The sequence below is a fragment of the Danio aesculapii genome, chromosome 17 (assembly GCF_903798145.1).
Source record: "Danio aesculapii chromosome 17, fDanAes4.1, whole genome shotgun sequence".
NCBI classification, from domain to species: domain Eukaryota; kingdom Metazoa; phylum Chordata; class Actinopteri; order Cypriniformes; family Danionidae; genus Danio; species Danio aesculapii.
The window spans coordinates 42,315,895-42,334,026 of NC_079451.1; the positions used below are offsets into that span (position 1 = coordinate 42,315,895).

Here is an 18,132-nt window from a genome sequence, read left to right on the forward strand (position 1 = left end):
ACTTTTACATACTTTGTGTAATATTTTAAAAGTTGGGACGTATACCACGTACAATTTACATTATTTATTTTGGTTTGGCAGAAATCCTCAAAGACATTTTCGGCCAGCTCAAAGAGTTCTCTGTTTGTAGAAGTAGTTTGGCTTTGTACCGTGAGAGATCTGTGCTTCTTTGATTTACATTCTTAGGTTTTTACGGCGTCCGAGATCTGGAAGGATCTATGAAAGCCATTGTAGCAGCTGGTCTCTTTTAGACGGTCTGGAAATGGCATTGTGTAAGCTCAGCAGCCGCCCCACCTCTCCACTTGAATGAGTGCCATTGTTTTTGGGAAAAGCTTGAGCAAGTTCAGGTGAAGGAAGTGCGATTTGAGGAGTTCTCATGCTATTAAAATATGTTGTATGTGCATTGTCCAGTGATGTTTTTGTTTTGGATAGTAGGTTTTACCTTAGGATTCTCCACTTTATGCCTGCTCTTCAGCAATGGTTTAAAAGTATTGATTATCTTTGCCATTTATAGGCATGCTGAGATCTTGAATATCCCATTGGCTCGTAATCAGACATGCGTTTATTTCCTTCAGCAGCACACACGTGCTTGTAAGCAGAGCCCTCCTGTCCCAGCCAATCGCAGCTTACTTAGGTGAAGTTCTGGAGGGTGTCAGTCAGACTCAAAACCACGTGCTTCTCTGAAGACTGTGTACATGCTATTCTCTGTAATGGAATACTGTGCAAATGTCGTAGCGGAGGATTTTACAATGCCACGAATGTTTTTGATGCATGTGAGTACATTTAAATAGATGCATAGCTGAAAAAAGATTGCAGTTACTGATTTGAGAAAAATATTGCAAATATGTAATTTTTTTTTTTGAGGAAAGGTACAACCTGCAGTATGTTAGCTGCTTGCATAAACATGCTACTACTAAGAATACATGGACTGAAAGAGGAAATGAAGTTATCTGTGCTTTGTTTTGGTCTCTCCGTTGAGACCATGTAATCTTGTTCTTACTGGTGAGCTCAGCTAGTGTTCGTTTTATTGGTCAGAGTTTCGTTCAGGACCTACGGAAGGAACATGGAGATACTGTTCCAAAATCTTTAAAAAAAATTTTTTTAGTCTCTCATCTGCTCATCATGAGTATCTTTTTGAAAACAAACTGATTGGCTGTCTTTTTAGACCCTGAAGAGGGAAAGGGCATGGGTAATCTAGTGCCATGTGTTCTGTTTAGCTTTACGTCACAATTACTTATCAATGCTACTTTATTTTTATGCTACAGATTATGTCCATCTAAATTATTAGTGCTGTAGTTTGACCTTCAGTATGTTGCATTGCATTTTATTTTTTTCAAGATGGTTTTTTACAATTATTTTATTTAGTTTTTTGGGCAACAGTATCTCCAGCAGAAAAGGAGCCTCTACATCAATGATCTGCACATGATTCAGCAAACATTTTTGAAACAAATCGCATATAAACCAACATCCTATGCTGCTATGTGCATCCTATGTGCTATGCATCTAAACAGTGCAGAGTGCAGCTGCTTACTCTCTTTATATCCAAAGAAAAGGAAGATAACCAAAAATGCCTTTTCAAGTTGTAAAGAAATCTGTGTTTTGTAAGCTTATAAAGACAGCAGAAGTCAATGATTTATTTGAATTATTTAGCCTGACATGTTTACTGTTCCAAAGTATTTTAAATGTCTCTTAAAATAAAATATATTGTGTACAATAGGATAAAAGTTGTTTTTTAACCCAGAAGAACATATTTTAGAGCAGTAATCACAATACTGTAGTACCGTGAATTTTTTTTATTTTATTTTTTTATTATTTTTTTTTGTCCAAGGTTTTCATACCATCAGAATTTTATACTGGCCCATGCCTAGCTGTGACCCAGTTTACCAATTCAGGGTGTTAAAGCTTGCACACAGCATTGTCTTTGTTCCCTGTTTCCATTCTAGGTTTCTGTGTCTCTATATAAAATAGCCTAGTTATCTTAGAATTGCATCCTTGCATGTGGCTGCTGCATACCGTATCTATTTAGGCTTTTGAAAATGGGCAATTACTTTATAACCTTCACACTCTGCAAGCCATGCAGATTTGAGTTTGAGCCAAGAGTTCAGTCTGGGATGAATTGATGCTTGTGCAAATTTGCAGGTCAGAGTTCACCAAACCTCAGTAAGTGGTGGAAGACAAAAACTTTGGGCCTTCTCCGACCGCAACTTAATTCATTTTGACATAAAATACTCTGTAATTGACATAAGACTCCATAATGCATCACAGCCATAACCACTCCATCTCATCGGAATGTACAGTTTCATGTACTGTTTGAGGCATAGCATTTGTAGCCATTGCACATGGTTAAAATTACCACTAAAATATACTCATGTTGCTACAGAATGTATAGATTACACAATTGTGGACTGTAAATGTGTATTTGTGACACATTATGTAGCGTGTAGATATGGAGCCAGATCAGTCTCAAAAATGATAAATTTACAAAATAAAATTCATACATGCACAGCACAATTCATGTTTACAAAATCCAGTTTGTAAATTCAAAACACAATTCATAAATAAAATTGGATTTGTATTTTTTTAAATCCTGTTTTGAATTGACTAATTGCATTTGTGCGTTTCTTAATCATGTTTTGAATTGACAAATTGGATTAGTGTATTTTTTTATCATGTTTTGAATTGATGAATTGGATGCGTGTTTTGAATTGATTAATTGGATTTGTGCATTTTGAATCGCGTTTTGAATTGACAACTTGGATTTGTGTATTTTGAATTGACGAATTGGATTTGTGTATTTTTTTTAATCGTGTTTTGAATTGATTAATTGGATTTGTGCATTTTGAATCGCTTTTTGAATTGACAACTTGGATTTGTGTGTTTTTAATTGATGAATTGGATTTGTGTATTTTTGAATGGTGTTTTAAATTTACAAATTGGATTAGTGTATTTTTTGATCGTGTTTTGAATTGATGAATTGGATGCGTGTTTTGAATTGATTAATTGGATTTGTGCATTTTGAATCGCGTTTTGAATTGACAACTTGGATTTGTGTATTTTGAATTGACGAATTGGATTTGTGCATTTTGAATCGCGTTTTGAATTGACAACTTGGATTTGTGTGTTTTGAATTGATGAATTGGATTTGTGTATTTTTGAATGGTGTTTTGAATTTACAAATTGGATTAGTGTATTTTTTGATCGTGTTTTGAATTGATGAATTGGATTTGTGCATTTTGAATCGCGTTTTGAATTGACGACTTGGATTTGTGTATTTTGAATTGACGAATTGGATTTGTGCATTTTGAATCGCGTTTTGAAATGACAACTTGGATTTGTGTGTTTTGAATTGATGAATTGGATTTGTGTATTTTTTTAATCGTGTTTTGAATTGATTAATTGGATTTGTGTATTTTGAATTGACGAATTGGATTTGTGTATTTTTGAATTGATTAATTGGATTTGTGCATTTTGAATTGACGAATTGGATTTGTGTATTTTGAATCGCGTTTTGAATTGACAACTTGGATTTGTGTGTTTTGAATTGATGAATTGGATTTGTGTATTTTTGAATTTACAAATTGGAGATGTGTATATATAAATTTTTTTAGGTTGTTGAATTCACGAATCCACAGCCTATGCCTGTTCTTAAATAGGATTCAGTCAGTGTTTTCGTTTTGTAATCTAAATTTGTCATTTTAAATGAAAAATATCTAGGGCAGACCCATTTATTTGATTCTTTTTATTTATTTATTTTTTTTTTCTTCTATGTTGGAAAGGTGCATGTAGATGTTCTGTTGTTAATGTGTTCGCATGCTAAAATAAATCAGTATTTTAAAATGCAATATTTAATGTGTCAGACACAAAATAGACACTTCAATTAAAAAAAATAGTAATAATAATTTTATTATTAATCTGAGCAGTTAACGGTTAACGTGCGGCAGTTGTCGGTTGGCGAAATTACCTGAAATGAGTATCTCTAGGTCAGATGTACTTGTATCACGGCTTTTATTCCATGGCATAATGTGAACACAACTGATTTTAAACACTCTTGTAATTCACAAACATTTTCATGAAATCATTAACTTTTTTTTTGCATTGTAGTGTGTGTAAGGATTGGAGGAGTGTGTCTGTTTGTAAATTGTATAGCACCATCTGGTAGTAAAAGCTCTAAGCTTAGGATCAATTCAAGACTATCAAAATGCATTTAGAAAATTTCATAATGCAGAATAAATTGTCAATTCACAATGGTTGATTACCCGTCATAAACATGAAGTACTGCAGTAAACGATTCAAGAGAAATATGAGCTAGAAAGAGATGTAGGTGATACCACAGAAAGAGAACTAGGAGGTTAACGGTTAGTGTTTTGATTGCTAACAGTGAGTCAGCAAGAGATTCAGCTCTTCTAATGGACGATTTAACTACTTGTAGAACTGCCAAACTGTACAAACTAATAAAAATGTATATCTGCAATGAATTTTATCTATATTATAAACGAATTCAAGTGAATACTTTAAAGGGTCTTATGTTTCAAAACTGTCCTTATATAGTCTGTGTATTCAGGGCTGGAAAGACGAGCTGTTCTCAATTTTGTCCATTATTGTTGTTTTGCAGTGAGCCTGGAGTCCTGAGCTCTTCTGTTTTGAGACGTCGCTCACACTGGAGGGAGGATCCTAATGCCTCAGAAATGTGAAACTATCAGTTACTGCAACCCCACCCCTTACCGGGAACCACGGTTACGGGCCTCCAATTCGCCATCAGTCTGGAGGTAATTAGTACTTGCTGCACTCAAGCCTGTACATGACATCACATCACACAGTTTGAGGATAACATGATGATTATTCACTCACTTGCATTTGTTCAGACAGAGTGAGTCCATTTAGTTCGTCAAGGACTACAATGGAAATAGGTTTTGTTTTTAAAACTTTGTGTCTATCCATGACGAATTAAGTGTATTCATTTTTTTTTCTTGTCAAATAAAAACAAAGAAAGAAAGAAAGATAGAGACTTTTTGCCATTCATTTTTAGAAATGTAACACAAACTAACTTTCATCTGTTTATCATCATCTGGTATTTTTTTCTTTCATGTTATTTGGACATGACAACCAACATCAACCCTTGATGTTTTCACAACAATAAAGACTGCTAGAGCATGTAGAATGAAATTTGAGTTGCTCATACAAAGAATTTCTCATCTTCTGCTGAATATACACTCTCTGGCCACTTTATGCCAGTACTAGCACACCTCACTAGTACCGGGTGGGACCCCTTTTTGCCTTCAGAACTGCCTTAATCCTTAATGGCATAAATTCAACAAGTTACTGGAAATATTCCTCAGATTTTGGTCCATATAGACATGATAGCATCACGCAGTTGCTGCAGATTTGTCTGCTGCACATCCATGATGATTCCACCACATCCCAATGGTGCTCTATTGGATCGAGAACTGGTGACTGTGGAGGCCATTTGAGTCCTGTGAACTCTTTGTCATGTTCAAGAAACCAGTCTGAGATGATTCGCACTTCATGACATGGTGCGTTATCCTGCTGGAAGTAGCCATCAGAAGATGGGTACACTGTGGTCATAAAGAAATGGACATGGTCAGCAACAATACTCAGGTAGGCTGTGGCGTTGATGGGATGCTCAATTGGTACTAATGGGCCCAACGTGTCCCAAGAAAATATCCCCCACACCATTACACCACCACCACCAGCCTGAACTGTTGATACAAGGCAGGATGCATCTATGCTTTCATGGTGTTGATGTCTAATTCTGACCCAACCATCCAAATGTCACAGCAGAAATCGAGACTCATCAGACCAGGCAACGTTTTTGCAATCTTCTATTGTCCAACTTTGGTGAGCCTGTGCGAATTGTAGCCTCAGTTTCCTGTTCTTAGCTGACAGGAGTAGCACCTGGTGTGGTCTTTTGCTGCTGTAGCCCATCTGCCTCAAGGTTGGATGCGTTGTGCATTCAGAGATGCTCTTTTGCAGACCTCGGTTGTAACGAGTGGTTATTTGAGTTACTGTTGCCTTTCTATCAACTGGAACCAGTCTGGCCATTCTCCTCTGACCTCTGGCATCAAGAAGGCATTTGCTCCCACAGAACTGCCACTCACTGGATATTTTCTTTGTTTTTGACCATTCTCTGTAAACCGTAGAGATGGTTATGTGTGAAAATCCTAGTAGATCAGCAGTTTCTGAAATACTCAGACCAGCAAGTCTGGCACCAACAACCATGCCACGTTCAAAGTCACTTAAATCCCATTTCTTCCCTATTCTGATGCTCGATTTGAACTGCAGCAGATCGTCTTGACCATGTCTACATGCCTAATTTCACTGAGTTGCTGCGATATGATTGGCTGATTAGAAATTTGAGTTAACGAGCAGTTGGACAGGTGTACCTAACAAAGTGTACCTAAAAAAAAAAAAAAAAAAAAAAAAAAACCTTGCTTTTAGCATAATGTACTAGCATATTTTAGCATATTCTACACGATCAGTGCATGGAGAGAAGCAAGATGTTGTGAATTAAGATCCTCTTCCCATGGAGCAAATAATGGCTCGGTCGTCTTGTTTCACTAAGCTCCATGAGCTATAGACTGTGGCGACACATGTTATGAAGTGTGCAGACCCAGATGCTCAGTCTTTTTTTCAGGAAGAACACAGTGTTACGACATAATTGGAGCAAAGTAAACTTCATAATCGTGACATCATCTTTGTTCGCTTTGCTCCCCACAATAGTTGGACCGGTCCTCTGGCAGGCCCCTTATAGAGGAAGTCATGAGCATTTACAAGAAGATGGGAGCAAGCAACTCTCCTGTTAACTGAAGCCGCGTGCCGATTCCAGCATGAGCTCATTTCATCATTACTCATTCTAATGTTTTGCTTTTTACTTGTGGGTAGTTGTTTTCTTTTTACATAATGCTGTTGTGCTGTTTTTTTTGCCATCAAATTTTCATTAGCTCACACATGTGTTTTGGCCCATGGTCTTGAGGAAACTCTGAGTTACGAGTGCGTTGAGGGCAAGGGCTTGGCGGCAGCTGTATGTTGTTGCCAGATTGTGTAATGGGTAAAATTCAGCATTCGAGCGCCAGATAGGAGCTGGCGTGCCTCCAGGGTAATCATACTCCTGTCCCAGCAATGAAAAAAAACTGGGAGGGTTTTTGAGAGATTTTAAAGTAATCAGTACAAGTCTGGGATCTCTTTTATGTGGTATTTGGTCATCCATCAATGGATAAGATGTTTAACTTTTTAAGTTTATCATTTTATGAACGAAGGTGCAAAGCTCACTAACTAAATCAGTTATCGTTTTAATGCTGACATCTTGATTCCTTTTTCTTTGAGGGGCCATTTACATGAGAACTTTTCAGCCAAAAGTTTTGCGCATTCCTGTGAAGGGGTAGGGGTGTCCTAATTCTCTTTAGCTTGAAGGCGTAGGGCTAAGGGGAAGCGGTTCCCCCTTCAAACAGGTTTTTTTTTTTTTTAATTATTGGTTTTTTTTTTTTTTTTTTTTTTTTGTCCCTCTCCTCAGGACCACTCTCGAAACCAAGGGGTTTCTCATTATACACCAGCCACAATGGCAGCATAGCTGTACCTGGAAGTAAGGAGATCGACAAATTAGTATATATATTTTTTTTGTCATTGCGAATTTTTACAACAAACGAGTATATGTTTTAATACATTCATAACCGCGTTCATGTTTTACTGTCATGCTTTTAAAAAAAAACTCTAAAATAAAAACCGCTACATTTCATTATCTATAATCCCTATAATACTCCTATATAGCAGTCCCATAACCATTCTGTCACTCGATGACACTCGTTATGATAACATAAAATAACGCAACTGGAATAACTACAGCCGTCGCCATCAGGGCTTCAAAACCGTTTCAGGGGTGGAAACGAAAAACAGAAACTAATGACATTTTGCAGGAACAGAAACGAAAAACGAAAAAAAAAAAATCCACTTTAATGGTTCTGAACAGAAACGTTTACAGTTAAACAGTTAATAACGTTATTTTAGCGTTCTCTTATTATATGAATTTGGGAGACAAAAAGCATTAATTTAAAGCATGTATACAAATGACGCATACAACGTGAAATGCCTGCGAAGCAGACGTCATAAGCGAGAGTCATTTCTGATGCGACGAGCTTGTCTTAAAGGTTACCGAGAACCTGCTCTTTCATGTACAAAGGTATGTTTCGGTTTAAGTTATTGCTATTAAAACTTGTATTTATATTAAATGAATTATTGATTATTGATCTAGAAAACGGAATTTCGGAATTTGTTTTTGTTTAAAAGGGAATGCAGTAACAGAACCGAAAAAATATCAATTCTGCTCGGAGTAAACCGATTGGATATTTATTTTTGTTTGTTTTTAAGCCCTGGTCGCCATTGTCTGATCTCATATGAAGCAAGAGATCACGATGACATGATGACGTGTGCAGGTGTTGTAGTGCTGTCCCATTTATTAGGGGTAAATTTTTAAGCCTACCCCTTCACTCTCTGTTTCAAGGGGAAGGCGTAGAGGTACAAAAGTAGAATTGGGATTTGGCCTTCGTGTCAGTGTAAGCACCACCTAAAAATCGCAAGCATGAATAAATACAAGTTCATCAGCAACATATGTATTTACTTCACATTACAACCAACAGCAAAGACTCCTCTTACACACACACAGCAAATTATACACACACACCCAGTGCAGAGTCGCCGATGGCATATTGTTACTTGCTTACAGGTGTTTATTTATTAGGTGACATTAGGGATGGCTAACGCAAAACTAACGTTTCGTCACCGTGTCGAGATCCTAAAGCGCAAGTGTTTCAAAAACACTGTACCGTAGCATGATCCGAAACACCCAGGTCACATGACTAAATCAATTAAAAAAAAAACATTGGTTGTTTCAGAAGCATTTCGAGACTTGGCGAATCTGTGTTTGTTTGACTGGGTTGGAAAAATCTCTATCTCATGTTGCCTAGTGGACCATGCGTGCACCGAGTAACATCTGCAAATGCCCTGAGTTCGAATTGTACAAATACTCAGAAATTGTGACTTGATGTATTTTAATAATGTTAAACAAATCATGTATTCACTGTTTATTGTGAGACCAATGTTAAAACCAAAACATGTTACAAGAACAGCGCATTTCAAAAATAATGACTAACTTCATCACCCTGGATTCAAACTTATTGTCTCTGCATGCTATTCCTGAACTCTCACCGCTCCACTAAATCACTTGAAACCTCCATTCTACAGGGTGGGGCATAATTCTTTGATTTGCGCAACCGTTTATTTGCTGAAGCTGTTGCAGAAAAAATTACTACTGTCACTGTAAAGACTGGTTTTAAAATGTTTCGAATATGGCTGCAACAACGAATCAAGCATTGGCAATCAATTTCATAATTGATTCGTCGTGTTGTGCAACGCGGAGACGTTTGATTATTAAAAAAACTTTATTTGAGCGTGGAGCAGAGTGAACGCGCTCTGCCTCTATCATGCAGTGATAGTTATAGTTCAGTTCCTCATAGACAGGATGGAGCAAAAAACGAGCAGAGGTAACGTTTATAGGAAAGATACATGGAGGGAGCAACAGCAGGGTAAACCACTACAGAATCCTGCTTTTGTTCCGTTTTAAAGTGAGGAACATGATGTCCCTCGTGCTGGTGTTTACTCTGTATCCAGCTTGACACGTGAAAAATTCAAACTGAGCTTTGGCGCCTTGGCTGGCTGGTGCTGAGCCAGAGAAAGACATATCACAATTATGCAGTGTTTTTACCCACCCAATGCTTATTTTATGTTTTAGACATGTAAATACACACAGGTACTAGTAAAACACTACATTAAGAGTTTGTAAAAAAAACACAGTCTATGGAAATCTAAGAGTCCATTCAAATATAATTTGCCGATGTGTAATCATATCAGATACACGTAGGGAAAATAGTTCTGGCCAGACATTTGCTTGCATGCATATTGGGAGAAACTGATGAACTTACGTGCTGAATGCTGCGTTCTGCTTTTATGAATGAGGCATGCAATATAGTGATATAGATCAAGATCAAGGTCATTTATACCTCTTTTAAACAACAAAAAAACACTCCCTTACACGTTTTTGTGAATTGGAATATCGGGTAGTTGATGACATCTTGAGCAAGCGTGTGAATATTTTGTATTAAAACGGAAAGGCATAATAAAAGGGATACATCTGTCATACAGCGCTATTGTGGCTGCAGTGCATCAACATGACGACACATCACCATGGAAACATTTTAAAGGTAAACGTTCTAAAATAATGATCGCAAACTAAATTTACTCCCAGGGCCAGATAGAATCTTTTAAACTCACCAGTTAAAGGGTTATTAACAGAAGTAAAGCAGCGATGGTATAGTTTATTTGCACTTCGCGTTAAAGACTAAAGACGTTTTTATTCACTCGCCTTTTTTGAATCATTCATTTTTCACTTGTCATGTATAGCTACATTGCAAAAAAGCTTTTCTTAGTAATTTAATATGGTTTCCAGTCCAAATATCTACCTAAATCATGACAACACCAGAAAAATGCCATGAGAAAATTAAGTGATGCTTAACTTCTGAGATAATATAGCATTAAGATTAGCAAAATCATTTGCCAATGGGGTAAGAAAAATTAATCTTAAGTAACCAATCATTTTGTTTTTTCAGAAAACAAAACATAATTTGCTATTTCATGCGTTTAAGATGTATCTGGATTTTAATATTTTTTTTTTTTAGATATTTGGATCTAAAACAGAACAAATTTATTTATTTTAAATTATTATTATTATTATGATTATTACAGCTCAGGGATTTTCAAGGACAACATGTTTGTGCACTAAAGATTTTAGTTCTGTTTTTGAATAAAGGGTTGGAAATGAATGCTGCTGCTGCTTTTTTTATTTTTAATATTATTTTTTTTTATCCGATTAAAAAAAAAAAAAAATCGATGGATTAATCGATTATTAAAATAATCGTTAGTTGCAGCCCCATTTCCAAAACTTCGACACATTTGCTGCAACGGTTTCAGTGATTCATGAAGCCTCACTCTGCCCACCACTAGGTGACAGCGACCAAATACCTGCCAAGCATATGTAATGCATCATCTTTGGATGTTTTCAGGGATGTGTAAACGCAGATCATTTTGAAAACAAACGTTGTGTAAATGTAAAACACATGGAAAAACGTTTCACTTTTGGTCTACATTGTGTAAATGTTGCCTATATTAGTGTTAGTCTGGAGCACAAAAAATCGCAAGAACAGGAAGTCTGAGACAGGGCTGTACCAGGAAATGTGAGTGTATCCGTATCCATGGACAATCAGAGCCGCTGTTAACTTTCCTTTTGTGTTGTTGCACTATTTGTCTGAGACACCAGCTAACAATTCTGACCTTACAGATTGGCCTCTCCTGCTGTTTGCCACAAAGGACAGTTGGCACAGGAGCAGATGTGCTGGGTTAGGCAAGATCTCCAAGGACACACCAAGTGGTACTCTCACTTAGTGGATATGCCACTTTCCATGCTTGATTTTCAACTCAATTTATGTTTTTTTGGTATAGCACTTTTCACAATAATTATCATTCCAATTCAGCTTTACAAAAGGTGCATGTTATTTCATTGATATGCAATCGATGTCTGCAGCTGCCTCATTTTTTTTGAATAGCCTGGTCACCTTCCACAGTCACTTGGGCTCTAAAATAACTGTCTGTACACTCTCCGAATGCCATCCCATGTAAAGTCACGTGAGAATCCCCAGTACCCCTTTATCAGGTCTGAATCTGCGGTGGAGGAATGCCTTATATGCACTTGTGTCTGTGAGTTAAGTCCTCCCACATATAGACACTGCTATTGGTGGTGCTGCAGGCTTGTTTTTAGGGCAGCTGGGTCCATGTCAGCTGAGTGCTTGTGTAAGAGCCCAGCTGTGTCTGGACCTGGGTGGCTCTGCGCCCATTATGTCAGCCTAAGGGCCAGAGGGGAACAGCGAGCTCTTGTGCTCACTATGAAACATCTTCTGCCAAAGGAGTTATTTGCAAACAGGGTCATCTGACACAAATGCATTTCTAAGAACCTGTTGCACTGACAGTTGTCACAAGTGGATTTCTTTTAGTTTCCATCTCGGTCTCTTTGTGGTTTTTGCAGCTAATGTGCATTATTGAAATGTGCTGTTTCAATGCTTGTTTTGTGAAGTGAACTTTACAGAAAAATTAGTGTGTATTGAGTGAGTTTTGTTTGATTAGAATCATGCTTCTTAAAGGGAGAGTTCACCCAAAACTTGAGTTGTTCTTGACTTGTTCCAAACCACTTTGACTTTTGTGGTTCAGATAAACACTAAGATGTACCAAATAATGCTGGAAAACTTTAACCATTAACTTCTATAGGATTTGTGGTTTTATCAAACAAAATATTGATATTTGTATTAAACATTCTTTAAAATATCATCTTTTGTGTTCAACAGAAGAAAGAAATTCAAACTGATTTGAAACAAGTCAAGGGTGAGTAAATAAGAGGTTTCCTTTTTTTTGGGTCAACTATTCCTTTAAAAGAATACCTACAAGTTTTCAAAACCTGTATGACATTACACAACAACAGGTGTTGAAAGAAATTTTGTGAGCTTTTTAAAAAAAACCTTTTTTTTTTTTTTTTTTTTTTGCAATTTCAAGAGTTGTATATTGCGTGAATGTTAGCAGGTTTGGCATGCTGTCCTAGAAAAGAACCCTGAGCTTGGAGATAATTGAGCCCAAGGCTCCTGCCTGGACAATGAGCATGTAAGGGCGTACAAGATCAGGTAGTTCTATTATCAGGGGCAGCCCTAGAGGAATAGACCGCCAACCACTCCAGTGCATATCCATGTGGTGAAAGTTCAGTACTAAAGTACTCGTATACTTTACCTATTGGTTTATTTAATTCACTTATTTCTCATGTCTTTGAACTGTGGGAGGAAACCAGAGTAATGTGTATTTATATAGCGCATTTATTGTGTATGGCCATACACCCAAATCGCTTCACAATCATCAAGGGGGAGGGGGGGCTCTTCACAATACCATCAGTGTGCAGCATCCACTTAGATGATGCGACGGCAGCCCCAGGACAACGGGGCCAGTGGGTTCACCAAACACTAGCTATTCGTGGAGTGAAGAGACAGTGATATAGCCAATTCAGTGAATGGGGATGATTGGGAGAGCATGATTGTAAGGGCCTATTGAGGGACTTTGGCCAGGACACCGGGGTTACACCCCTACTCTTTCCGAGAAGTGCCATGGAATTTTTTTTTTTATTTAATTAACGGAATAAAGTTAGACTGGATATTCATGTAGAATTTGGAATGATATGATTGGCTTGATAATGATTACGGATGGGGGACCATCCACGATTAATCCCATCACATGCTACTCTCAAAATTACTTTGTGAAACTTCACTTAGTTAGTGACCTTGGATTAGTTAGTGACCTTGAATTATTAAGCTTTTAACTGCAACAAGCAAGTAATGCATTCAAATTTTCGATTCGACAATTAACCTTATTTAATATTCAGTATTATTGTCTTTATTATTAGATTGAACTTGTATAAAACCGTTTATACCTAATTGTCTTGTAATTTATCTATTTGTTTTAATGTAGCACCTTGGATTTGTTTTAAAATACTTTTGTTTTTATCCTCTTTGTTTAGGTTAAACAACATGCACCTCAAGCCATATCCTAAACCACAAGATAAAGAGATACATCGGGAATCTGTGCACGATGCAACACGAGGCCTCCATGCCGACCAGCAGGGAGTACTCAGGAAAGAGTGGGGCGTTCGCCAGTCGTGTGGCCTTATGGGCTCACCTGGTAACGGCACAGCCAACCGGTGTCCCCTCGGTGTTATCTCCCCCAACACCCTCCGATGTAATACCAACAGTGGGAGCAATGTACCAACTAGAGTTATTGGGGCCCGCAAAAGCAAATCACTATCCATCTCAACATTTACTAGTTCTTTAGTCCTGCTCTCACCTTCGACTGGTTTGGAGAATGAAGGCTCACTTGGGATCTATCAAGGAGAGGATGCAGAGGGATCTTTGGATATATGGGCTGTCATTAAACCTGGGAACACAAAAGAGAAAATTGCAATTTTTGCATCTCAAATGTGCAGCAGTACTTGCGATGGTGTTATTGACGATGGCTCAGAAACTGAAGCCATTGCCCCTGAGTTGCGGGCGATTTCTGTAAAAAACAAAGGTTGCTGGGATGTTGACTGTTCCTTGCCCAAGCGTAGGAGAAGATCTGAAAACCCGGACAAGTTGAAAACTTTAGAACCCCCTTCCCCAAAACTTGAAATGCAGAAAATACTTCAACAAGAGGCCCTCAGTGAGAACATTAATCCTTGCCAAGGACTTGCAGAGGATTCAGTCAAGACTGAGGGAGAAGAGGATGAAAAGACAGTCTCTGTGGTGGAGATGGTGGCATACTTGGAGCAAATGGCCAGCGAACAGCAGATTGGTTCCAAATCCCCATCTTTACGAAGCAGCAGCACTATCACTCTGTCCAAAGTTGGAAGCATCCCCCAGCCTGACGAGCAACAGTCCAAGGCCGCAGAACAGCTAGAAGTCCAGGAAGAGGAAGGTGAGTCCATTAGAGTTCTGGATATGGTGGCCAAGTTGGAATCGCAGTGCCTGAACAGACAAAACCTCCGTGAAAATGGAGGAGAGCTCTCTCGAAACAACAGTTTACGTAGGAAAGTGGGGCGTGTGCTTCTGGCTGGATCAGAACCTTACCCACTGCAATCACAGCCAGTGTCACCTACTGACCCTCAGGACTCTGGAGTTGAAAATGTCCCACAGGAACTCGGAAGTGATTTCAACAAACTGAGTTCCCAAATCAAGACCCTTGAGTCAATAGAGATCACAGAGTGTGAGCTTGACTGTGCCCTTGAGAAGAAAGAAACTTCTTGTATTGCACGACTGGAAACTTGCACAGCTGTTGAGACCGTAAACAACCTGCAGTCCTCACCAAAGGATGCCAGCTCAGAGTGTAGTGAGGAACCTCTACCAGGCATGTTGTTCTTTGCCAAATCCTCTCCTCAGCCTCTAAAGGAGCATCTCCTGCCCTCCTTAAAGAGCAGATCTTTGAACAAAGAGCCTTCTCGCATACATGAGCTTTCTGTGGACCTTAAAGTGTCTTTCACAGAGGAGATAAGGGATGAACTTGCGACTGAAATCCAAAACCATCAAATCTTTAAGGAAACTGAAGGCAGGGAGACTTGTTTAGTTAGTCAGGAGCCTGTGCCTTTTCCATTACGCCGCCTAGTGTCTCACGAATTCTTAGAAACTCGCTTCAAGATCCAGCTGCTTTTGGAGCCTCAGCAGTACATGGCTTTCCTGCCGCACCACGTCATTGTTAAAATCTTCTGCTTGCTGCCTACCGAGAGCCTGGCCGCCCTCAAGTGCACCTGCCATTACTTTAAATTTATCATTGAGAGTTATGGTGTACGGCCGGCGGACTCTCGTTGGGTAATTGACCCACGCTACAAAGATGATCCCTGTAAGCAATGCAAGAAGCGGTATGACCGTGGTGATGTTTCGCTTTGCCGTTGGCATCATAAGCCCTACTGCCAGTCTCTACCTTATGGCCCGGGCTACTGGATGTGCTGCCGTAGGTCTCACAAGGACTCTCTTGGTTGCAATGTGGGACTTCATGATAACCGCTGGGTTCCTGCCTTTCATAGCATCAACGTACCAATTTACAAGAGAAGCAGGGACGCTGATGAGGACTCGTAGTGTGCCAGAAAGAAAAATGCAGCACGTGTTTTATTTCTGAGGCCTGTGTTTATGTGAGAGTAACTAGTGTGAGTGGGCTGTGTGTTTCCTGTGCCTGCGTGTTGCCTATGAGCATGTGCGCTTTATGATGTATAGTGCTTACAACCAGGTTGCTGAAACTAATAAGAAATTGTGGGTCTCTGTATTTCTATTCTGCCAACCAATCACCAACTCCCCTGTTCAAAAACCCTCCTCAGGTCCTTAATGTTGGTCTGCACTTTAACCTTTAAAGATTGAATCTTGCATAGTTCTGTCTTGGTACTGCTTGATGATTTCGAGTAAGCATTAATGACTAACTTGTTCGTTTTTTTTGTTCCTCTCTCAATCCACTCACCATTCTCTTTTCTTCATGGCACACCCTGCCCTGTATTTTCTGCACTGATGTTGGTGTCGCCTGCAATATTAAACATTTTTGAGCATTACATTTGTTTATCTTCTAACATACTTGCATATGCAAACTCATTGGCCAATGGGAACTTTCAATGAGTGCGCAATGAGTTATTGACATTGCTCTATCTCCCATTATCATCTCTTAGTTCCACTAAAAAAGAAATCCTGGGATATTTGGTGGCGCAGTGGGTTCTTGACTTTTTTTTTTTAGCCCAAATGTTTACATTGTACATAGCACAGAAACCTATATATCATGAAATGATGATAAATGATGGCACGAGTGTGACGTGAAACGCATTTAATCTTAATATGGGGTAATCGCCTTGTTCTTTTTATGCTAACTTTGTGTATATAGATATCTATGTGAAATGGTCGCTCTTGTTGCGATTAAACTCCTGTGAACAGGTAGTGCGTATTCTTCTCACTTTTTAAGTATTGATGTCTCCCGTGTATGATGTACTGTTTCTCGACAGGAAACATTTGAATGTGGGAAGAGAGATTCTCCATCTTGTCTGTGGCTGTAAGAAAAGAATTCATTGCAATATTCTGTTTTTCCAAAGTGTGTCAGATTTTTAAAGATTTATTGTTAATGACATTGCTGTTCTCTGCCTGTTAAGGCATTTTACTTCAATAAAGTATGTCTAAAATATGAATTTATAACATATATACTGATCTCCTTTTCATTTTTTTGTTTACTTGGTTAAAGGTGCAGTAGGTGATTGTTTTCAGAAACATGTTGTGCTGATTGAAAGCCCCTTTACATTCCAATAGTAATGATTATTGTAAATGTAATTTTATATTCTGGGTAAGGCATAAGACTAAAAAAAAACGTTCATCCAATTAAAATTTGTCGGGTCATATTAGGGGTGTAACAGATCACAACCCACAGTTTGGAACGCACGTGACCTGCGGATTAATACCTTTTTTTTTTTTTTACTTGTAGGTTAATCCAACAATTATAACAATTGCAGAGAGATTACCTCTCAGGTTCTTCAAATCGCGTGTATGAAAGCATTTTGGCCTCCCGGTAAAATATAATAATGATGATGGAAAAACCTAAATGCTTTAAGTTATTAATTAAAGGTGTTTTCTGTCACTATATGTTTAGCCTGCATTAATGCATTCGGTGTAAAGCTGCACGATTAAACATTAAAAGATGGTGATCTCGATTCAAACCCACACAACATGATTGATAAATGATGATGTGATGTGCATACATTTATTAATCCTTCCAAGCGCTGCATTCAAATCTGTGTTTGATCGAGAGAGATTCAGTTTTTACACTTTCAGTTCGTTACAAACGGTCAAATAACAGAAGTACTGTGAGAAGAGCTTATAGTTCAGACATAAACACTGATGTTTATGGTAACGATTAAAATCACCGTTTAATGGAACTGGATACTGGTGAATGTTGTAGCAATTACATTGTGTAACCAATGGGTGATGATGAACAACCATCAAAATGGTCACTGAATAGGTTTTCAAAAATGATCCACCAATAATGAAACCCGTTTTATGTGTGATTTGTTGAATCATTACTTGAATATAAATATAATATGTTGTACAAGATGTTTGATTTCTATATTTGGCATTATCAGCAACAGTAGCAAAGATCATTTTTCATACTGGGTATTTTCAGCTGGTTCTTTCTTGGGTTTTTTTTTTTTTTTTTTTTTTTTTAATTAAAATTCCAGGTTTTAAGTTCTGTTTGTTAACCAATGGTTTTTGCAGTGATATTTTTGTATAAATGGAAAGCAAATGACATCTTTTTTTGCTGATCTGAAAAATCTGATCGGTGACTCAAAAACGGTAGTGTGATGCGAACTGTGAGATTTGTGATCCGTTACACCACTAATATATATGCACAGAAGTGTTGATCAGGCCCCTGAAATCTTCCGGCAATAGACTGATGTCAGTTTCATAAGGTTCTTTTACAGCATTGATAATG

The 18,132-nt window shown here is 38.1% G+C and overlaps 1 protein-coding gene across 2 annotated transcripts in view; it reads left to right on the top strand.

Moving 5' to 3' along the window:
• The window catches only part of fbxo34 (F-box protein 34), a 28,692-nt gene extending 11,842 nt beyond the window's left edge, over window positions 1-16,850 (top strand). The window contains exons 1-3 of one of the 2 annotated variants that reach the window (XM_056476732.1): window positions 666-773; window positions 4,613-4,766; window positions 13,670-16,850. In XM_056476732.1, coding sequence (XP_056332707.1) covers window positions 4,675-4,766; window positions 13,670-15,755 — 2,178 coding nt within the window. In that variant the 5' untranslated portion in view covers window positions 666-773; window positions 4,613-4,674 and the 3' untranslated portion in view covers window positions 15,756-16,850. Of the gene's footprint in view, window positions 1-665; window positions 774-4,612; window positions 4,767-13,669 lie in introns of those variants that run through there. The other variant, XM_056476731.1, reaches the window with a different exon arrangement.
• Window positions 16,851-18,132: the final 1,282 nt, after the last annotated feature.